The 24,150-nt window shown below is 40.3% G+C and overlaps 1 protein-coding gene across 15 annotated transcripts in view; it reads right to left on the reverse strand.

Annotated features, from left to right (window-relative positions):
* LMO7 (LIM domain 7) overlaps nt 1-21,572 on the reverse strand; it is a 191,293-nt gene extending 169,721 nt beyond the window's left edge. For 3 of the 15 annotated variants that reach the window (XM_088792917.1, XM_074329372.2, XM_088792915.1), the window contains exons 1-2: nt 21,504-21,567; nt 20,726-20,796 (exon numbers count right to left, since the gene is read on the reverse strand). In XM_088792917.1, coding sequence (XP_088649043.1) covers nt 20,726-20,785 — 60 coding nt within the window. In that variant the 5' untranslated portion in view covers nt 20,786-20,796; nt 21,504-21,567. Of the gene's footprint in view, nt 1-20,725; nt 20,797-21,503 lie in introns of all 15 variants that reach the window. The other 12 variants (XM_088792926.1, XM_074329393.2, XM_088792925.1 and 9 more) reach the window with 10 other exon arrangements.
* Between the last annotated feature and the right edge of the window lie 2,578 nt (nt 21,573-24,150).

A 24,150-nucleotide genomic window follows, 5' to 3' on the forward strand; every position in this document is an offset into this window, starting at 1 on the left:
AAAAACTTCTCAATAACATTTTTCTGCGCTAACCAATTAGATGATATAATTGAATAAGATACCACCCAGAGCAGCAGCAAAACTATGAACTTCCTAGATACAACCTGATAAATAAGATCAATTTGGGGAGCACTGGCATCTTTATAATGTTTTATTCCATCTGTGAACAGGGTATATTTGTTTATTTCTCAAGCCTTTTTAATAGGTTTTTTAATTACAGATAAAGTTCTGTTTTAAAATACATTGTGCCAAAAAATATTGGGGGGGAAGTCTAGACTCAAGAACAGTATTTCTCCACTTCCATACTATTGGCCTTTGGGGCCACATAAATCTTTGGCATGAGATCTGACCTGTATATTGTACGATGGTTTGCAGCATGAACTCTACCCACTAGGTCAGTAGCAGCCCCACTCCAACTGTAACAATAAAAATGTCTCCAGACATTCCCAAATGTCACCTGGGGACAAAATCACCCCCAGTTGAGAACCAACACTCCAGAAAAGTAAGACTATCTTTTTGGTCCAATAGTCACACAGACCAGTTTAATAGGAAAGAGGGATGCCCGGCTCATCCTTGAACTGTTGATTCAAGAAGGGAAGGAAAAAGAAGGATCCTGAAGTCTAATCTTCTTTACGGAACAGGTCCTCAGAGAGGCGGCCAGTGTGCCGATCCTGAAATAAGCTCTTTCACAGGCAACAAAATTGATGTAACCTTTCCAAGAGCCACGCGTTTTACAACCACATGAAGCTTGTCGGCTGGGATCTCTCTGCACTGACTCTAACTATAAACGTTCTATAGTCTGTTAACCACAGGCTAAACATGGCATCTCAGAAAGCATAACTATGACAACCCCTTAGAATGCAAACTATGCTTGCATTTATTCCAAAGTCATAATTTAGGAGACAATGTTAGAGTCCAGGTCTGAAATGTAAAAACATCTTCATGCATTAAAATATGCTAAAATTAAAGAAAAACTTTTAAACATGATTCAAAGGTGAATAACCACTCTAAATTCCTGGATAGATGGTCAAACACATGATAAATATTAATGGCACATCTATACAGAGCCTAAAATATTTGTAAACATACTACAGGTGATAGTGTATTAAATGCAGCCTTTTTTCCTGCCCCAATTTCAAATTCAAGCCATTCACCTCCTCTGGACCCACAGACAAACCTGAAGCCAGTTTCCATGACCTCCAGGATGAGAGCAGGTAGCATGTGTCCCCTCCACAAAAGGGTAAAAGATCATAAAGACACCTACAGGTAGGAGCAGAGACGTTTCCTGCTGGTGTCTCAAGATAGAACAAGAACCCACCTGTAGATTCACTGCCCATCATGTGGACAGAATCTACCGAGCCTCCATCACACAGTGAAGCCTCAAAGCTGAACCTGAGCTGCAATGAGGAGATGAGGCAAAGTCATCACATACCTATGGGGGTCCAGCCGCCAGAGGAGGAACAAACAAGAAAAATCCTTCCAAGTCCTAATGAAATAGAGCTAGTGGAAGATTCAGGTGACAAGAGCAAAAAAAAACAAGCACTTCAGGAAATTCAAGTCAATATCAAAAAACCCTCCTTTTGCAACCGTGTGTGTGTGTGTGTGTGTGTGTGTGTGTGTGTGTGTGTGTGTAATTAGCAGATGAACTGAAGCATTAACGCTACCAAGAGCAGAGGTCTCAAAGAAATAGCAACCACAGGGCACATCTACAAAGAGAAATTATGAAAAGATTTTGGGGAGAGTTGTGGGAGACCTATACACACAAAAAAGGAGTTGCAAAAATATGTGAGTGATAAACAAATAGAATAAACCTTCACTGAGTCAGATAAAATCTGATATACCCTGATAAAGAAAAATATCACAAGAAAAAAATATAGGACGCTTCCAGATAAGAAGTTACAATGGACTTCTGATTTACAGCACTAGAAACGAGAAGACTGTGGACAACTCTACAGATTTCAGAGGGATGAAGTCTGCAACCTAAAACGTCTATACCCAGACAAGTAATAATTCATCTACGAGGTGTGATAAAAAAAAAATATGGTGAATGTTTAAATTAAAAATAAATAAATTTGTTACAGTAAAAGACACATTGCCATTAATCCCCCTCAAAATACTCCTCCTCGCTTCGAACACACATATCCCATTGTTCTTGCCACTTTCTGAAGCAGTTCTGCAAGTCCTCTTTCATGAGTATCTTTACTTCATCCTCCATCATGACAACACCCCCTGTCACACATTGCTCTGGTATGGCAATTTCTGTCACATAAAAACATTATGGTGTGTCCTCATCCACCTTATTCACTGGATCTGGCACCGTGTGACTTCTGGCTCTTCCACAAAGTCAGAATGACCATGAAAGGTAAACATTTTGAGTTGATTCAGGACATCAAGGCAGCCATGACAGCGTAACTAAAGACACTCAGGAAAGAGGACTTCCAGAACTGCTTCAGAAAGTGGCAAGAACGATGGGATAAGTGTGGTCAAAGGGAGGCGGAGTATTTTGAGGGGGATTAATGGCAATGTGTCTTTCACTGTAATAATTTTTTAAAATTTAAACAGTCACCGTATTTTGTGATCACACCTCATATAGGTAATAGATATATCCAGATAAGCAAAGTTTCAGAAACTTTAACCAAAATAGGATCTAAGGGAACTATCTGAGAAATAAGTATAAACTAAGCATGTATCAGAGGTTTTGAGATAAAAGATGAAGGGATGAAACAATGGTAGACCAAGATCCTGAGTAGTGACACTGAGGCATATAATATTAAATAATCACTCTAAGAATAAAATCCTGCAAGGAAAATTCTCAGTCCAGACCTAAAGTTGGGCTGCAGGGGAAGAGACAATGAGGGATAAATGTATTCTATGCCTGTTCGTTCCTTTGCTTGCCCCTGACCCCAGTCTATTCTCTAGCTTCCCCCAGAATTGATTTCACTCCCTTCCTGTGCTACAGAAGGCGCCTTCTGAGGACTCCACCATCTTGGTTATTTAGTCAATTGGCCTCTGATTGGATTTGGCCATTGGGATGTATTAGATGGAGGTAAAAAATGTAATAATAATAAGGATCAGGATATTTTTTCCCTATTTTTTCCCCACTGCTCCTCAATAACCTTCACAACTAAAACTCCCATCTGTCCTCCCCAATGGCCCAGATTTGGTTTTCTGGTTCTCAGCAAAAGTACTTCTTTCTCCAACCTTCTCAGCCACTCAGGAAGATGCCTTTCCACTGTTGCTACCTTCTGTACCTCAATACCCCTTGTTGGTTTCCTTCCCTCTTCCTACGTTTGTAAGAGCTTTCCTTCTTTAAAGTCTCTTCATTTGAATAATGTGAATCATGGTTGATTTCCTGCTAGAATCTTGATATATATATATTCCAAATTTCTTATTTGGGGGAAGAGTAGAGGATAGGATAGTAATGATTACAATGAGAAAGTTACATTTTTTGTATGTTAAGAAAACTAGATTCAGTGTTGTCTTATGATTTCACGACATTTGCCATGGAGAGATCTACTAATGGTTGCAAAGAAAGAAAAGTACACAATGAATTTTAATTATTCACTAACTTTAGATCACGATTGATTAGTGCAATCTTACCTATTTTATATTTGAGTAACATATAAATGCCTCTAATACTTCTAATGTCAAGTTGTGAATTATCTTTTGATTAATGTACGAGAATCAGTGGTCTAAATTCATTAGAATAACAGAAAACGATTTATTGGGCTTCACCACCAGAGATGTGAAGTATACCCCCTTTAACTACAAGGTATCAGAGGCCATTACGCACTGCTTCCAGTTGTACTGATGGCTTTCCTTCTCTTGCTAAACATTTCTTCTTTCCAGAAGCTACAGGTCAAAGCCACTCTCATTTCTCATTCATTAAGAATTTACAGTGCCAATATGACATGCAAAGCACTGAATTCATTCAACAATGTTTCTTTCAAGAAATTTCTATTGAGCCATCATCAAGGCTGAAGACACTGCGTTTGGTCCTGGGTGGTTTGGCAACTCCCCTCAAGAAGCTTGTGGCATAATGCACAGTGTGGTGACAACAGTTAGCAACACTCTATTTTATACTTGAAAGTCATTGAGAGAGAAGCTCTCCAAGTCCTCATCAGAAGGAAAACAACATGCAACTCTATGAGATTTATGGATGTTAACTAAACTTATTGTGGTAATCACTTTACAATCTATACATATAACAAATCATTATGGTGTACATCTTAAACAAACACAAAGTAATATGTCAATTATAGCTCATAAAACTGGGGAAACATAAATCTTGTATCTTCATTAAGTAACGAAAAGAACAAGAAAAAGCTGGCAGCAAAGATGGACAACCGATTACAAGCGAAGTGCCACAGAAGTGGTGTTCTAGGTTAGGGAAACACAGAAAGGAGCGTCATTGGAAGCAATGTGATGGCACGGAGAGGACACCAGGCTGGAAGCCAGGACCGGGGTGCATGGCTCGCTTTTCCTTGGGCAGCTTACTTAGTCTATCTGATCTTCCGTTTTCTTATCTGCAGAAGGCAGCAGTTTGAAGTGACTGGAACGTAGGTACTCAACATAGGGTAACTTCCTTTTTTTTTTTTTTTTCCATGAAGGGACAAGTTCAAGGCATGTTCATGTTCTCCCCCCACATTCTGTCCTTCAAGTGAATAAAAGAGCATGTGTAAAAGCAAGGCTGTGAAAAGCATGGATGAGGTCATGGTTCTGTCTCTGAAATGACGGCTGGAAAGATTAAGTTTATGAATCATTACCAGCACAGACATGAGACCATATGGCAGAAATAGTACCTTATCTAGGCTTTAGTTTATTTTTCTTATGCTCATTTTCCTCTTGTCCAATAGTCACCATCCCTTTATTGATGATTTAAAATTCACCTCACTACAGTACGTGGATTTACGATACATATGAGTCCTCTCAGTTCAATTTTACAATAAGGCAGGATTTTTTGTAATTTAAATAAGGTGACACTTATTTTACTTGTGTGAAATTATACCTCGACAATAATTGTAGCCCTCATTCAATCCATGATTTTTTCTATTCTTTTATTCTATGATGCACATCACACACACACACACACATCCTTCCGAAACACCACCAAAATGACAGCATAGAAATTTGAGGCTTTAACCCACAAGGACAAAGGCAACCAGAAAAGACACAACAGTAGAAGAAAACTTGAACAAACTTTGGAAGATGGAAAGTAAATGGACAAGTGTCTACACCATCCATGAAGCGTAGATGCCTGACCACTGCTGCACACCTGAAGCTGAAGCGGAATAATATTGTATGTCAACTATAATTTAATATACCGCGTTTCCCCGAAAATAAGACGTAGCTTGACCATCAGCTCTAATACATCTTTTGGAGCAAATATTAATATAAGACCTGGTCTGATATTATTTTAAAATAAGACTGGGTCTTATATTAATTTTTGCTCCAAAAGACGCATTAGAGCTGATGGTCCAGCTACGTCTTATTTTCGGGGAAATATGGTATATAGAGTCACAGGATGTGAAGGACAGCACAGGGAATAATCAGTGGAAATGTAACAGCTATATATGATGTCAGAGGGGTAGTAGATTGGGGGAGGGGTTTATCACTTTGTGAGGGATGAAATATCTGTTACATTGCTTTGTACACCTGAAACTAATAAAAAAGAAAAGAAAAGAAAAGGGAAAAGAAAAGTAAATGGAGGGGTGGTAACTGAGTGAGCAGAATGAGGGAAATTTCAACCTCGGGACATGCAAAGGGACACTTCAGAAGCAAAGCAGGCAAGTTTTCCTAGGAAAAGACCCAGAGTCTAGAGGCTACAGGTCCTTCCAGTAGGAGAGGGGTAGTGAGGAAGATGGCTGGATACACAGAGATTGGTAGAAATATAGAGAACAGTTAGACAAGGATCATTAGAGGCTTCAACATAAAAGAGATGAAAGCCAAAAGGGGGGAAAAAAGAAAAAAAAAAAAAACAGAAAGAGAACTTGTAAGAAACAGAGACAATGCAGAGGACAAGAAAAAAAAAACTATAATATCCTCAGTGAGCTAAGACACTAGATTGCAATCATAACAAAGGAAAAATGTTATGAGAAAGGAATGAGAAAAATAAGTGTAGCAGAAACTTCACTGTCACCCCAACATGGTCAGCATTTTCTTCCTCAGTAACGGAACCCCAGTAGTCTTGGAAGCAGTGATGTGTTCAGTAAAAACATTTTCCAGATTGTCTTGATGATAAGGGTGACCAATGAAAAGTAAGTAGACCAATGAAAAGTTCTCCTTCATGGCACCAGCCGAACTTCCTGATGGGTCTTCAAACTGGTCTCCTTCCAGCGTGGACTACCCACAAGCAGAGATGACTGACACTTTTGGTCCCACATCATGCCAAGTGCTGAGGCACTGGCCACATCATAAGCTTGGGCCCCAAAATGACCCAACCCAAAATGCAATTTGCCCCAGAGTGTTTCAGTTTTGCAAAGAATTTTAACGTCACATTGGCCATTACAAACATAAAGAGGGTTGCTGTAACTAAAATGAATAATGAAACCTGAATTTTAAATGACTTGGTAATAATCAAGGAGCCAGAAACTCATCTGGAATTTATTAAGCAAAGTAGATTCGTTTCCTTACACAAAAAAGGATTACTGTAAATTGCAGTGTGGCTGTCAACCACATTCTTTTACCAGAACTAAGGCCAAATTTCAAAAGTATCAGCTATTTGGCAAGTTATACCTTTAAAGACTTACAAGCATTTTCCAAGTCTAAAAATGTTTGCAAATTGGCTTAAAAACAGACAGTTGTATAAACTTTATCCTTTGAATAAAATACCTAAAAATGCATTTCTCTTCTTCATGGAAACTATAGAAGCTTCTCTTTTCTAAAATAGCTCATTAGGCTCATTTTCAGTGAGACATCATAAAATGTCCTTCTTGGAAAGATCTTACAATTGTCTCTTTCAAATTGAACACAGCAGAAGGACTAAATTAAAAGGATGACTCAAAGACACACACACAAAACATGAAAAGTAACTTAAAGGATAAAAAAAGATGCATAAAGAACAAAGAATAATTGAGATAACAGTAATATATTGAGACTTCAAAAGTTTGTTTTTTTTGTTCGTGTAATGAAAAGAAGAAACGTAATGCATTGAATCTACTCATTCTACTCTCAAATGTGAACCTTCAATAGATAATAGCTAAACGGAAGGGAGCAGTGAGTACAAGAACATACGGCAAAAAATATGGAATTTTTTTTCTTCAGCTTAAATGGTCTCGGCAAGTTGACTTAGATTATATTCTAAGTCCATTGACAGGAAGGAATCAACAGCAAAGAGGTGCTAAAACGAACATGAGGAGTCCTAGAGAAGATGACAGAAGTACCATCAAGAAACAGAACTCATTACTCTTAAGACACTTGTTCATTCCAACATCAGTTTCTCACAAGTGAAAGGATGTTTATCACAGCTTAAGAACAACATAGAAAGGACTTAACTAAAAACCAATATTCACAAATCAGAGTTAGAATATACAGTAAGCTATCTAACTGCATTGTGGGATTCACACACACTCACAAACACATACGCACACAAAACCTTAAAAATCAGCCATTCTAGGAAGACAAAAAAGTTATCATGAAATAATCCATTTTCTAATTCTATACAAATGTAAGTAGAATAATAATAATAACAAGAATAATGGCACTTACCATTTGTTGAGTACCTACATATATCCCACCTTCTTTTCTTTCTACACCTTATCACCATTTAGCAATCCTCATTGTCTAGTTGTAGGAATTTAGGCTTACAGATGCTGCTGCATGGTCACACATCTTACTCTGGGATTTGCCATGTTCCTAGGCAGTATTCCCCAAAACCCTGCCACTCTTTCCACTACACCACGTTAGAATGCTACAAAGAAACAAAGACACAATGTGCCAGAAATGTACACTTTCACGGCAACTATGTATCTATATTTAAAAGTCAGAAATGTTTCATTTCCTTTCTTATTACCGTCTGTTTCCACATTAATATGACTTTAAGCTTCACAGATTTTACTAAATCAAACTAAGATACATTTATTCTAAACATTTAATATTTATTGTAAACATTAAAAACAAAATATCTTCAAATGATTATCAGCTAAAAACCCTAGGAACAGGAGAGACACTTTCCCGGTTTAGAAAAAAGGAAAAAAATTCAGAAGAAGATTAGAGTGATTTCCAGATGATCTTTAGCACATTAAGGTCAGAGATTTCTAAAATATAATAGTGGGATTCAACTTTGCTACTTTATATAACAGACCACAATGATTCCTTCAGACCTCTTGTCCCAAAGCATAGTTCCCTTAAATATGAAGGATTTATGCCTCTAATACATCTAATAATTTGGCTGAGGGCAGGGAAAGGTTTTCTTAACCTACATGAAGAAAATATTGATTTCTTGGTAACTCTTCTACCTCTTCTCTCATGGTGCATCTGCCACTACACAAAGACTTTCCAGAAGGATTTTCTGAAGCTTGGTTTGGCTCTCATGCATACACTCCAAAGCTGCACTTTCAACAAGTGAGAGGCTGCTCTCTCACCAAATTCAATAGCCTCGTCCCCATTTTCTTTTCCCTTGATCACTTCTTCTAGTCTTGAACACTGTTGATAATCCTCTCTCTCTCTCTCTCTCTCTCTCTCTCTCTCTCTCTCTCTCTCTCTCTCTCTCTCTCTCTCATGGAACCAAGGCTTCCTTCCTTTAAGGATCCCTAACACTTTCTAGTTTTCTGCTTAGCTTCCTGACCAGGACTTTCCTTAGGAGCCGTAGGATTTCCTACGATTTCCTTTCCTTAGGATTTCCTTTTCTCTTCCTGTCCTCTTAATAGAAGACATTTCCCAAGGCTTAGTCCTTGTTCCTCTCTCTGTGTGACACAGTCTTTCCCCTCCACTGACCCGCTCTGTCCCATGGGCTCCAACATCAGCTGATACGTCATTTAGAGAAAAATAAAATCAAGTCTTTATCTGCAATTTGGTCTTATAATCCTCATTACCTTCAAATAAGTACCGTCCACACTAAGCAGACTTCTAGCTTCATGGTCCTGCCAAGAGGACAATCCAACGGACCCTTGTTCATGCTAGTACCACCTCTAACCAACTCAGGTGCCCTCCACATTGCTTTCCACCCATCGTTTTTCTGGTCCAGTTCAAGAAGGATCTCTAATAGTTTCCACATGCTTTCCCATCCTCAAACTTCCTGCAGATGGGCTGTTCCACTTGTCGTTTTCTCCCATGGCTGCCCTGCAACTGTCCCCTCCCCACCGACACATGCCCCAGAGGGAGCTACCATAGGAAGTTCCTTCCCTCATCACACACACACACACACACACACTGCCTCTAAGCCAGGGGTGTCCAAACTTTTTTCAACGTTTTTCACCAAGGGCCATATGCGGTAAAATACACAAACAGCCGGGCCACTCACTCGAGGTGAAGTACGTATTGCCTCACCTGGTTTATTGAAGTAAATTAAATATATTTTTGGAATTTGCTACGGACCAATAAAAAAATGAATTGCGGGCCACAGTTTGGACACCCCTGGTCTAAGCTCATCACATCCCAACAGCAGGAAGTTATTCATATCTTATTGGGGATTTACACTACATTTTATATCAAGTCTGAGCATTTTCCTCTGCTTTTTAACTTAGCCCCAACTTTGAAAGAAGAAAAACAAGAGAAACAGAGGCAGGCACACGGACTGGCGACCAGCGTAACAGGGTGTGCGTGTGCCCAGACAGCAGGCAGAACCATAAAAGAGGGAAAGAAAGACAGGAAGGAGAATGAAGTGCTTGAGGGCTTGAGTTTTTCTGTTAGAAAAATTTAACTGCAAATAATGGTTCTTCTATCAGCATCAGCTGTGCGGTGGTAGGAAAGAAACTTACCTTCCCTGAGTCACTCTCTTCTCATCTGTCAAAAATACATATATTTATAAAAAGAACAGTATCACTTATTTCATATGACAGCTAGGAGGAATCATTTTAAAAAGAAGAAAGTTAACAAAGTCATTTTGAATGAAAACAGACAAGGGTTTCATCTTCCCTTTTCCCCTCAGTTCTGAACAAGGCTCTTCCGACAGCCTCTACTCCTCAGTTTTACACCATTTCAGAATGATTCCTGGAAAATCTGGTATAAAATGCAGCACTTTGAGAGCGTGCGGTGGGCCTCTGAGGTTTGAGTTGGGGCAATGGAGGAAATGTTCTTGCTGTCAAATTTTAAATGATTTTATTTTATTTCTAAACAAGGTAAAACTATTTCCTGCTTCTCTGTCTCCAATTAGCACGTGGGTATAGCCCATACTCAAGCTGGAGCTCAGTAATCAGTGAGTTGTGAGATCTTTTGATGATTACTATCCCAAAGTTTAATTGTAACGTCTCATCCCAGTGCAGGATATTCAGCTCAGGAGACTCATCTTCCAATTTTCGGGGACGTTTCATTTTCTCATGATACTTGTTTACCTCTGGGCAGCTTTACAATTGGATGAACAAAGTCCATTTCTCATGCTTTAAACATGCTTTTTTAAGAAACATGCTTTAGATTTGCTCAATCTAGAACTGCACTGGAAAAAGAAAAAAAAGAAGCCTAATATAATAAAACCACTTGTCTTGTTGAATGAAGCACAGCCAGAAAGTCAGTCATATCACAGGGGTAAAAAGATTTCAAGTATCAAGACTTAAAAGACATCTGTTCATTCATCCATTTATTTATCCAACGGATATGTACTGAGGGCCTACTAAGTAGCTGGCACTTGTCCAGGCTGGGAAACAAATGAAGCCCTTGCACACAGGCATTTATCTTCTGGGGGGGGGGGGGGGGTAACAGCCAAACAAAAAAATATACATCATACAAAAGCAAGGATGACAAGTGCTATGAAATAGAAGAGTATGGAGTGACAAGGACAGTTATTTTGTAGGGAGGGAGTGGGGGACGAGGAGGTATCGGTTAAGCTGAGACGTAAGTGAGGGACACGGATTCATGCAGAAGGAACAGCAACACACAGGCTCTAAAACAAAAACCTTCTTTGTGTATTTGAGGACCAGGAGGAAGCCGGTCTGACTGGAGCGTGGTAAGCAAGACAAAGAACAGGAGCAGCGATGAGATAGGCAAACAGGGAACAGGTCATGTAGGACCCTATGGACCATGGTTTAAAAATTCAGAGTTTATTCTAATTGTCATGAGCAGCCATTATGGGGGGAAGAGAAGGCATGTTGGATATATAACCTCTGGATCACATGTTTAAAGAGGAATCTGGTTGTTTCTTTGGAAACAGGTAGGTGATAGCGGATATGGCGAGAAATGGTCAGATTCTGGATATAGTTGAAGATATAGCCCATCGGATTTCTTGACGGATATGGGGTGTGATAAAAATAATGACTTCAAAGTTGGGGACCTGAGCAAGTGGGTGAACAGTGGTGCCATTTACTAAGTGAGAAACATTGGGGGAATGAGTAGGTAGATGGCAGGGAGGGGGAGGAACTAATAATTATTTTGAACTGTGATGTGCCTATTTGACCAGTGGTTGGAAATCTTGAGTGTAGACAGACATAGCAGAGATATAAATATACGTATAGGTATAGGTATAGGTATACAGATAGATATATAGGTTAGAAATATTGTCAGGACCAGGAATATAAATGTGGAGGTCATCAGCACATACAAGGTGTATAAAGCTATGAATTTGATAATATCTGCTAAGAAGAGATTGTAGACAAAGAAAAGACATGGAAAGATGAGCCCAAGAACACTGTAATATTTATGATCAAAATAGTTGGGAGGATTCAGCAAAGTAAAATCAGAAACACTAAATAAAATAGAAGAAAAATCCGGAGAGTAATGGAAGGAAAAGTTTCAAGAAGGAAGGTGTGACCAATTGTGCCTGATGCTGTTGGTAGATGGAGAATATTTTCTTTGGACAATAGTATCCGTTGCAAATTGATTGCTCACCATTCAAGAAGTAAAAGTAAAATGTTTGCTTATTTTCTCCCTTCTCAGGTAGAATGACTTTAAACCGTAATGAGAAAGAATTCCAGAATCAAAGTTTATAATGAGGATAGCAATGCCTGCCCTTCCTTTGAGTATTGTGAGATGGTGGTGTTACAAAATAATTCAGATATCTCATGACAACTAGGTCCAATTTCAATCTAGTCAAGAAGGCAAAATCTTTAATTATGGTCTTTGCTTCAGTACTTACATATCTAAAACACTACGTACAAAGTATCACCAAAAACGTGACATATATTTCAAAAACACTGTACAATAACAGTCTAGAATTTTTGTAAGTCACGGACGACTAGGTCATATAAGAGAAGATACTGATACTTTTGTAAATTGATTTATAGACTAGACTAGTTAGCTACAATTTATCCCCTACTCTAGCTCAAAATATAACTCGATGTCACCACATAAAAATGCTTCCCTTTTATAACACTTCAAATGGTCTATTGAGCACTAATCCATTCACTCAGATACACCATAACATGTGAATCTAAGGTCTGCAATTGTGAAAGGTGCCTATAGTAATTCTGTAGCTTATATAATAATTGACCATCATCTGCTTCTAGGCACTCACATCACCAGATAGAAGCTGTAGTGGTACACGCAGGACTAGTTATAAACGGAAAAGAGCTCATCTTACAGCTTGAGAGGGAATAGAGACTGAGAGCCCATTCTCTTCCCGATTTATAAATACTTTACACAATTTACTGACCAGTGTCACTTGGTCAGGCAGTGTAGTGATTAAGAGGTAAGGCTGTGGAGTCAAATTGTGTGGGTTCAAATCCCCAACTACCACTTACTAGTTCTAGTGTTTCCTTGAGCAAATTATTTTACCTCTCACGCCTTTTTCCGCATCTGAAAAAAAAAAAGAAAAAAACACCCTGGCATAACAATAGTCCTTCATTATAAAGGTATGCAGGTATAATGCCCTTGCCACATGTCCCGCACATGGTGGGAAAAAATACCAGTTGCTTTCAATGTCAGTTATGCACCTTCTCTTGTAAAACCTTCACTAGTGGGTATCTCAGTATTCACATCAGCCTACTCTGGTGTAAGACAGCTCTTGTTTATAGAAGGGTCCTCAGAAGACTTGAGCCAAAAAGTCTCACTGTGACCAGTTATTACCAGTTCTGCCCTTTAAACCCACACAAAATTTTTCTACCCTCTCTCCTTATGAAAATCCCCACTGTACTTAAAGACAGACATAATGTCTCGTCCTGTGCATCATCATCTAAATTCACTCAAGCATCCTGTACCCGGGAATTAGAACCAGTCTTCAAGCACCCCATCAGGGAGGATTTCACAATCTGGAAAGGCTGTTTATGGGGCTGTGTTGGGATCCATCTGTAGAACTTGCTAACGCCCATCTCCTTAGAGCAAAGTGGCAGACTGACTGCATTAAGACTCTGTTCTCAGAGTTGTGCATATGTGACAGCTATTATCCTTATTAAGAGCTTGGGGTACATCAAAAGTGTTTTTAGAGAAACACACCCAATAATTACCTTCAAGAACTAAAGAGTAAGCACAGGCACGCATAATTTATCATTTCCTCGGGCACAAATACATTTGTGACAGTTAACAGGCTTAAGGCAACCTGCAAACATCAATTAAATATGCCAACCATGTTGACTGGACACAAAACATTCATTCCTTCAACAAGCATTTGAGAACTTTCTGTCAGGGACTGTAGGACCCAAAAACAACAGAAAACTCAGTCTGCAGATGATAACAGATGAAAGAGTTCACCCTACAAAGCCTATGTCCTCCGAACTGAAAGAGTTAGGCAAATTTGCTGGTGTTGCTTTGTCTTTCTTAATGAACATGCTCAAAACTAGTGCTTTTCTGTAACTCAAATGATGGTATGTTGAGAAGCAGTTTAAAAAAGCGGGAGGTAAAAGGAACCAGTTAGTCTCAGTAGCAGTCGCTTACTAGCCAAAGCACTCTTGGCATCCAGAGGGAGACGGCACTAGAGCACTGCATGGAAGACCAGGAACCAAACGGATTGAACAAATCGGCACACACTCCCTGCCACACACTCAGCATTATTCCTCTCAGCCTAGGAGAAGCTGTAAGAATTTCTGGGCTCGACAAATGGCTGAAGAAACGTCATGATGCTTCACTTCCTTGAAACAGCCAATTGTGCAATTCTTCAACTCACAATTATGTTGAGAATTCCCAAGGTCTATCTCCAAACAACCCAAAAGGAAAACAACTCAGGAGGTACTTCCTCAATGGCCCTACTATGCCCATGATCTTGGAGACTTGCCTCACCAGGCCAGGGACCCTCTGACCCTTTTGTGACCTTATTCAGAGGGGACAGAACCTTTCTTGTTTCGGCTTCATTCTTTCTCGCTGGAAGAAACCCAACAAGTCATCTCTTAGATAAATGCTTCACATCATTAGTGATGTGAGAAAAAAATAGAAGATCATGCATCTATCATCTATGTATTTAGAGGGAAAATGCAAATGACAATTTTTCAATTCTGGTCAGAATATAGAGAAACTGGGTCCCTCGCCCCATTCAGGGTTTTGCAACAAAGCTTTCAGAGGGTAACTTGGTGATGTATATCAAAGACCAGAAAATCATTCCTTCTCTTTGGCCCACTTAGTTCACTTTTCTAACTGGTTCAAGACCATTCTGTTTTATTCAAGGTACAAGTTCTTTGTAATATCCTATACTTTAAAAGAGGTCCATTTTTTAGCTTTCAGTACACCAGTACTTTGGAAGGTTCCAGAATGACTGACACTGTGCTAGAATCCTCCCAGTTCCTCAGGAAATACCTTGACTTATCGGTTTACACTTCCTGGAGTCAGGCTATTCTTACGGCACCCGACCCCAGTTCCTATTTGTGTGAATCAGTTCCTTCCAAGAGGACTTGGGGAACTGCCTCATCTCCTACCATCTGTCCTGTCCTAGAATACTTTCTTATCTGCCAAGTAAAGATGGGTTCAAGAAATGAGAAAATGTGGCATAAAGAAAAAAAGGAACAAATTGATATCGAGACATTTAACGGTTGTGCAAAACTACCCTGAGAAATCTATGATGCTAGAAAGCAGAAGAGCAGTTGCCTATAGGAGGGGTGCAGGCTGATGCGTCCTTCTGGAAAGGAACTTTCCTGAGTGATAAAAATGTTCTCTGTCTTGATTTGGATGCTGGTTATATGGGTATATACATTTGACAAAACTCCCGCAGCTGCACACTTAAAATCTGTGCATTTCACTGCATGGGAACATCACCAAAGTAAAAATAAAACAACTCTCAGCAATTCCTTGAATTTGTGATAAATGCAACTACGAGATCTCACTAGTTATGAAGGCACGATGTCCCCAGTGGGCAAATGTGTCAGCCCCACTCCAACCTCAACTCAAATGCTGCCTCCTCTGTGAGCCTGCCTGACTCTCCAGGGAGACTCAGGCTGCTCCTAAATGCCATCACTACACATTGTACAGACTTCCATTATAGCAATTATCTGATGGCTCTGCTCCTTAAACCCTATTTTTGAATTTTGTGAGAGCTACAACCTTAAGATTACACTTTCATATTTACCAGGCACCATGCCAAATCCTCAAGCAAAAGATAAGATACTGTTCCTGCCTGAGTGAGTTCACCGTCAAATATGGAAAAATGGATGGAATTACACCAACAGGGCAGAAAGAAAGATCAACACAAGCAGTGAGGAGAGGAAGGAATGATGCGGGTGGAGGTTCAGTGGTTCAGAAAAGGCATCGCATAAAGCTTGATTCTAGCCCAAGGATGGAGGAATGAAGAGCAGTAATGGGAATTAAGTCCGTAAGAAATGAGGAGTAGTCCATGCACCACAATCTGGAGGTGAGAAAACAGCATCCTGTGTGTGGGGAAACACAGGCAATGACTAGGGAGCACTGACTGCTTTATGGTCAGCAACTCATTCAACCGGCACAACCTGCACGGGAGGTCCAGAGAAGAAAACTGAGGCCCACAGGAGGTAAGTAGCAGAGCCAGGACTTAAACAATGACTTGATTCCAAACTGTACTCTTCCCCTCCCTCCCCTTTTTGTTCATTTGTATTGAGTTATAGTTGACATACAGCTCTGGATGCATTTAAGGGGTACTGCATGTCTTGACATACAAATATTGCAAAATGTTACCACAATAAGCTTAGCTAACATCCATCTCCTCATACAGTTACAAAAAACAAACAAACAACAACAAAAAAAACCCCACCTTTTTCCCGTTTTCCTTCTGATGAGAGGATCGACTCTTTTAGCACCTTTCATATACACCATATAGCAATGGTTAACTATAGTCACCATAAATTGGCTAAAGGTGGTCAAAAGGTAAAAACTCCCAGTAAAAAGATAAATTAGCACTTGGCATGTAATGTACAAAATTACGCTCTTTATCTCTATGCAACCTGGCATAGATAGTTTCGGAGAAAATGACCCCAAAATAAAGATAGCTATATAGACAGAGAACAGATTATAAAGAGTTGTGAATGGGATACTTCACAGCACAGCATTATGGAAGGATTGTGGATTTTAAAAATGTTCTCGACTCCCCAGGAAACGAGGATAACAAAATCAGGTTTGTATTTTGAAAAAATAATTTTGGCTGCAGCAGCTAGTATAAGCACTGCTTTCTAACATGTAAACATTTTGAGAAATTTTTACCATCACAGGAATTTCAGGATTAATATCTGTTAAGTATAATTATCTGCAATGACCAAAAAAGCTTCTATGAATTCAGTAACATTTTCAAATGAATGTTTATGTCGCTCTCATACATCTGGAAAGCGACGGCACAAATCCATGAGAGCTTCGTTTAGTCTACAGACCACACTGGTGTGCAATGAGGATTCACATACACCAGGCAAACCCTTCCTGACCAGACCACAGAGTGGAAACCACCAGTGCAAGGGATGCAGTTTACAGAGAAAGAGGAAAACCACTTGGAAGGATTTTGCCTGTATTAATGGGGGACCCACAGAGTACAAATCTTTAATATTTTAGTACCAAAGGTAAGCAAAGGTGGTGAGGGGGGCAGGTGGAGAAACAGATCAATTGGAAGCAACTAAGGGAGGATTCACATTCTGGTGCCAGGCTTGGCAATGAGCTCTGTTGGCATCCCTTTGGTCCTTCTACAAAGTGACAGTGATACTGAAAGAAGTGAACTCAGAGATAAGAGGAAGAGCAGGTGAGCAGGAAGGTGATGAATTATGGTGGCCCCTTCTGCTCCAGCCATAAAAATGACTGCTATATTTAAACATCAACCCAGAGAGTAACATTAACTCACAGACTGGAAACTGGTGACCAACCAATGCAATGAGCCGTATACCCAGTTTTCAGTCTCATTGGCACTTTGTCTGTTTACTACAAGGCATTTTAATGTCCCAAAAAAGAGAGACAGAGGAAACGATTAGGTCTACAAAATTAAAAGGTGCTGCAGAAAAGCACCAAAATTAGAGGGTCCAGCCTGCATTTTCTACCACTTCACCCACTCCGTGACCTTGCTAGAATCAAGCTTCCCCTCTGCCTTTGCCTCAAACCATTATACTATTTGGTTGTAAACCAGTGTTTAATCATAAACCAGCTCTGCTACATTATTAATATTCCAAACAGCATTTCCAACCAGATAATATCCAATATCATTATGTTGAGTTACCTTAAAGGGTGCCATTCCTACATTTGTTTTTAACTGAAAAATTAAACTAACCAGAAATATACATATATATATATATATATATATATATATATATATATATATATATATGTGTGTGTGTGTGTGTGTATATATATATATATATATATCTGTATATATATACATATATGTATATATATACATATATGTATGTATATATCTGTATATATATACAGATATGTATGTATATATATGTATATATATATATACGTATATTTCTGGTTAGTTTAATTTTTCAGTTATACATATATGTATATATATACAGATATATATATATATATATATATATATATATATATATATACACACACACACTCTAAAGTATCAAGTACAGAAATAGTCATAAAAAGAAAGTGGCAGAATAACAACCACTAGCCCTTTCCTACCTCACTCTTTCTCCTCCCCTCCCCCCAAAAAATAAAATAAATAAAACTTTAACTTTGGTTGTGGCAATAATACATTAGCTATTTAAAATCACAAATGGAGAATGGAAACGGCAAGGACATACTTACAGGGACTCTGGTCATCGTTCACAGTTTTACAAGATAACTGGAGTTTCTTGACCTTGGGCTATGCAAAGGTGGAGGTGAGAATAAAGGTAGATTATAGCATATGTACCATACATATAATATAAAACATATGTATAGGTACATACATACACACATATATAAACGACCCACTTACACTTCAATATATGTAGAGGAAAGTATAACAGAAAGAAAAAAATGAGCCAGAATATTAGCAAGCAGAATGACTTACACTATAATCTTACTTGCTTTCCAAAATACTTTATAAAATACACTTTGGAAACAATATTTTTTCTTCAAATTGAGGGTTCTCAGAGTTAAAGAGGCTGTGGCAATGAGGGAGTCATTCATCCTGCTTTTTTTGGCAAGAACAATATTTTAAAATATGTGCTTTGGTTGTAAAGGCAAAGCTAAGGAGACAAGTAAATTTGGACACTAAATAAAAATAATGAAGTAAACCTAAGAGTGAACACACTGCTGTCACTTCAAATGCCCAGAGTATACCAAAGGGTATGTAAATATGTCCATTATTCATATATCTTCAATGAACGGACTGCCTTGTTCCCTGTGGCATAGAGAAAAAAAATCACTTAATTTTAGTTTCATTAATTACATTAAAATGATATGCCAAAACCTTTAGAAAGATTTGGCTCTCTGCTAATGATGAACAAAACACTTTACAGAGTTGCCAAATCATTGCTGAAAAACACTTTGAATGGGGTGGAATGGAAGTGGGAAGATGAACGTATTGTATTTATCATGCACTATGAATATCTTTTATCACAAAATACTTCCCTGAGTTTATTAGACACAACTTTCTCACAGAAATCCAAACAATTATGAGCAAGCTATGATAAACAAGGGATTTTTTAGACTTTAAAAATGTGCATACTAAAAAAGAAAAGTGTGTGAAATCATCCATACTTCAGATTTCCTAAAGTAAAAAGAAAGCATAGATATAAACTCTACACAGGAGCTATGTAAAACCCCCAAATGTCTCCATATTTCTGCCCTTCTCTCTCCCTTCATCCCCAATACTCAAACACCAAAAGGGCAAGTTTAATTTCTTTTCTAAAAGTAAGCAGAACAAACACTGCTAATGGAAAATTACCTTTGGAAGCTTTGACTTTTCTAAGTTTATGAATGAGGGAAGTTATTTCTCTTAACTACATTGCTGGAATTTTTCTACTCTCATTTCAGTTCAAAATACAGGGCTTATTCTTCTCCCAACCTTCCCACCCGCTCCTCTCACACCTTTCTAAGTCACCTTCAGACTAGCTCAAAGTTTTGGCCCAGAAAACACTAGAAGCTAATTTTTTAGACCTCTTCTACAGTCTGGTGGGTAATGCTACTCAGATTTCACAGTACTTTATTTAGCGTAAGAAATGTAACACTGAACGTTTATTCCCTTTACTTTTCACTTATATACACTTATTTAAGGACAAATGAATTATTTTTAAGCAGCTTGCTTTGGAATTCTTAAAATATGCTCTTTTCCTGTAAAATAATCTCCAAACCTAATTTGAATTTTTAAATATGTTAAGCTATATTTAAATATGAATTAATTGAATATGAAATAAATTAAACATGAATAAACCAGCACGTGGCATCAATAACTCCTAAATGACTACAAGGCTGGCTGGCGTAGGCAACAATTTTCTAACAAGCAGCTGTTCCTCATTCACATCTGCTGGGAAGACGTCTTCGGCATCATTAAAAAAGTCATCTTTTTCGCGCAGTAGAATAACGGATAGAGGTCCAGGTGTTAATATTCTACAGATGTTCACCCTAAGACGTTGATGAAGAAGCCTCCAACAGACCATCTCCTTCTCAATGAGAAAAACAAGGGAATGGATGATCTTGCTTCTGAGGCACAGCTGGGAAAGTAACAACCCTTCGGTGACTGACCCCAGGGTATCTTATCTCCTTAATGCCGACTTTAAAGAAGTGCAAGCCCTGCCTCCCACCCCCAGGCTCCGGAAGCTGCCTGGAAGAAAGCATCTCCCCAGGTGCGCGGTAGGTGCCTAAGCTCCTCCACCCGCCCACCCACACAACGCACACTTAATACACTGCCCGTGCAGGTATGTGTCCGGCATCCACTCTAGTCACCCCAAAGAAACGCACCCGAGGACCCTGGGCCGTCTCTGCCCCGCAGAGAGACATCCCGGGCGTCCCGGTGCCTTCGTGGGCTGATCCCCAGGGATGCGCGGACCCCGAACCCCGGTGGGCCAGCGCTCGACTGTGTCCTGGCAGAGGCGCTCTGGGGAAGCCTGCGAAGACCGTCGAGGGTAGGACAGCGCTAAGCTTAGCTGGACGTTAAAAGATAGGAGAATCAGAACTTGCAAAGTCCCCCAAAACTGTACACGTAGACCAGCCGGCTGCCACGCGCCCGTGACTGTCCCAGGAAGAGACTGAGGCGCAGAGGGGCCGGGGTCGTCCTCATATCTCGACGCATGCAAACCCGTGCGGAAAGGAGCGGAGCAAAAGCACTCACCTCCACCCATCTCTGGGCCTCAGCGAACGCCACGGCGCAGTCGCCTTCGGCCTCCTCCATCGCTTCCAGGACTAGGGCAAGAGGGAGAGAGAGTCCGTGGGCGCGCGGAGGGGCGGGGGTCTCGCGCGCGTCTCAGCCGCCGCCCTCGCCTCTGATCTGCCTGCGAGACGCCGGGTTCTCCTTCCTTTTGTTGCGATCTGCAGCTCGGGAAGGTTTCGAACCCGCAAAAACTTGGAGACGTGGCTTTCTCTAAACTCCTGTAAACGACCCAAGGTCCGCGGGGACACAGGCAGCCTGGCAGGGCGACCAGAGGCGGCGCGCAGCACCAACAACTGTTTGGACTTCAAAAGTCGCAGTGCTGTCGCCGCCCTCCCCGAAATGGCCCCGCCCCAGCCCACCCGGGGCCGCCGAGTCGCCGCTTCCGTCCGCCCCCCTGCAGCTCCCCAGGGCTCCCCGGCCGCAGCCGCCTTTGTGGTGAGACTGTCTGGGCCAGGAGATGCCACCGTCAACCAGAGGCCGGGGCCCGGGCCACGCTCCCGCTCCCGCGCTGCCCGCTTGGACCACAGCTCCGCCCCGAGGGGATGCGCCCCCGAGCCCGCATCCTTCCCGCCTCCGCTCCCCGGGCCGCCTTCTCTCTCTCTCGGGGCCCCTGGAAGCGGCTCCCCCGCGGCTCGAGGCCTCCGGGCCCGCCTGACATACCAGGAATAGCTGCACACAATTACACCTTTCTCGGCCAAGAAACTTCCCCGCGGGGACCCGCCCGGCCCGCTGCCCTCACCTGCGGCCGGACCCGCTGCGCGCGGCTCCCGCTCACTAAGAGCCGGCTGTGGCGGCGTGCGGGCTCCGCCGCCAGGTGCGCGGCCGCCCCCTCCCCAAGCTCTCCGCCCCCACTGCGGCCGCCCGGGCTCTCCTGGCGGCAGGTGAGGGTAGTGTCTTGGGCACGTGCCGCCCATTTCGCCCCGCATGGGCCAGACCCGCTCCGCCCTGCTTCCTGGTGGGTGAAGTGAAAGGAACCTGCCTCTCCAGCCTCGTCTCCTTGTGAAGGGTTCCAGCAGCAGGGAACCCTGCTTTCTCCTGCCCTTCACCCACTAGGCCGAGATCAGGCCATTTGACCGCCCTCACGCTGAGCGTCGTGGTTTGGGTACCCTCAGGGGACAGTGAGGTGACAGTATCCGCAGCGTCCCTGGGTAGTTGCTCAGGGCTGGAGGGTCGTAGGCTCTTGGGGTGGCTTATTTGGGTTCTTTTCACACATAAATCAGATCCGAAAGGACCCTGCTCATCTGTCTTGCTCCCCAGGGACCTGCTCAGGTGCTCCTGAAGCCCTACCCGGACCACACGTTGATTAGAAGAATGGATTCTTACCCCTTTTAGGAAGCAATCCTTGTCATCCGCGCCCCCTTTTCTTGTCTGGTTGTTTGTTTACTCTTTACTATGAAAACTATGTCAAATATTTAACAATTAATTTCATTTTACCTTATTTCATCACCTTTTCTGCTGAAGCTTTAAAGATAGATAGATATTGTGATGTTTCACTCCTAAATATCACAATATACATCTCATGTTTAAAAGGACACTTTCTACATAACCATAGTACCATTTTCACAAGTAACAAAAGCTAACAATAATTACCTAATATCAAGTTATACCCAATCCAGACTCAAACTTCCCCAGCTGATCCCAAAATGTCTTTTACAGCTGATTTACTCAGACCAGAGTCCAAACAACGACCACACATTGCATTTGGTTACATCTCTTTCAACCTAGAACAGCCTCCTTATTCTCCCCACTCCCCTATTTTAAGAATGACATTGTCTTGTTAAAGGAACCAGGGCAGCCTTCTGGATTTGTCTTATGGCTTCTTTGTGGTATCTTCAACATAATTCTCTTTCCTCTGTATTTCCTGTTACCTAGATGTTAGATCCAAAGCCTGGATTGGAACCCATTTACTCTTCTGCAGAAAGACTTTACTCACTTTTTCCCCCACTGGTGTGACTTCTACAGGATGGTTGGTATGTTGTTGTTTTTTCCCCAGTGGCCTCTTTTTTAAATAAATAAATAAATATATACACATATTTAAATATATATATATATGTATTTGAATATGTATATATTTAAATAAATATATATTTCAATTACAATTGACATTGATATATATCTATATATATATATATATACAATTGACATTGATATATATAAATAAATATATATATATTTCAATTACAATTGACATTAAATATTATATTAGTTTCAGGTATTCAGCATAGTGGATAGGCATTTATAGAACTTATGAAGTGATCCCCCAGATAAGTCTGGTACCCACCTGACACAATACAGTTATGACAATATTACTAATTATATTCCCTATGCTGTACTTTACATCCCTATGACTATTCTGTAATGGCTAATTTGTACTTCTTAATCCCTTCACCTTTTCCACCCAGTCCCCCAACACCCTCCCACCGAGCAACAATCAGTTTATTCTCTACCATGTTTCCCCAAAAATAAGACCTACCCGGACAATCAGCTCTAATGAGTCTTTTGGAGCAAAAGTTAATACAAGACTCAGTCTTATTTTACTATAAGACCAGGTTAATATATAATATAATATAATATAATATAATATAATATAATATAATATAATATAATATAATACCGAGTCTTATATTCATTTTTGTTCCAAAAGACATATTAGAGCTGATGTCCAGCTAGGTCTTATTTTCGGGGAAACATAGTACCTATGAGTTTGTTTCTGCTTTGTACATTTATTTTGTTTTTTAGATTCCATACATAAGTGAGATCATATGGTATTTGTCTTTCTCTGTCTAACTCATTTAACTTAGCATAATACGCTCTAGGTCCATCTGTGTTGTCGCAAAGATTTCATTCTTTTTTAGGGCTGAGAAATATTCCACTGTATATATGTACCACATCTTCTTTATCTAATTGTCTATCGATGGACACTTAGGTTGCTTCCATATCTTGGCTATTGTAAATAATGTTGCAATGAACCATAGGAGTGCATAATATAGCTTTTCAAATTAGTGTTTTGGATTTCTTTAGATAAATACCCAGAAATGGAATTGCTGGATCATAGGTTAGTTTTATTTTTAATTTTTTGAGGACCCTTCATACTGTTTTCCATAGTGGCTGCACCAATTTACAATCCTACCAACAGGCACGAGGGTTCCCTTTTCTCTATATATCCTCACCAACACTTGTTTGTTGATTTACTGATGATGGCCATTCTGACAGGTGTGCAGTGATATCTCATAGTGGTTTTAATTGCATTTCTCTGATGACTGGAGGTGTTGAGCATCTTTTCAAATGTCTATTGGACACTAGAGGGTAGTTTTTATTTGTTAGATTTATTCATTCAATTTTGTTTTCATTGGCACTGTCGGTAATACATGTGTCTATTTAGAAGA

The sequence above is a fragment of the Rhinolophus sinicus genome, chromosome 16, assembly GCF_057876585.1.
Source record: "Rhinolophus sinicus isolate RSI-liver-muscle chromosome 16, RSI-T2T, whole genome shotgun sequence".
Taxonomy (NCBI): Eukaryota; Metazoa; Chordata; class Mammalia; order Chiroptera; family Rhinolophidae; genus Rhinolophus; species Rhinolophus sinicus.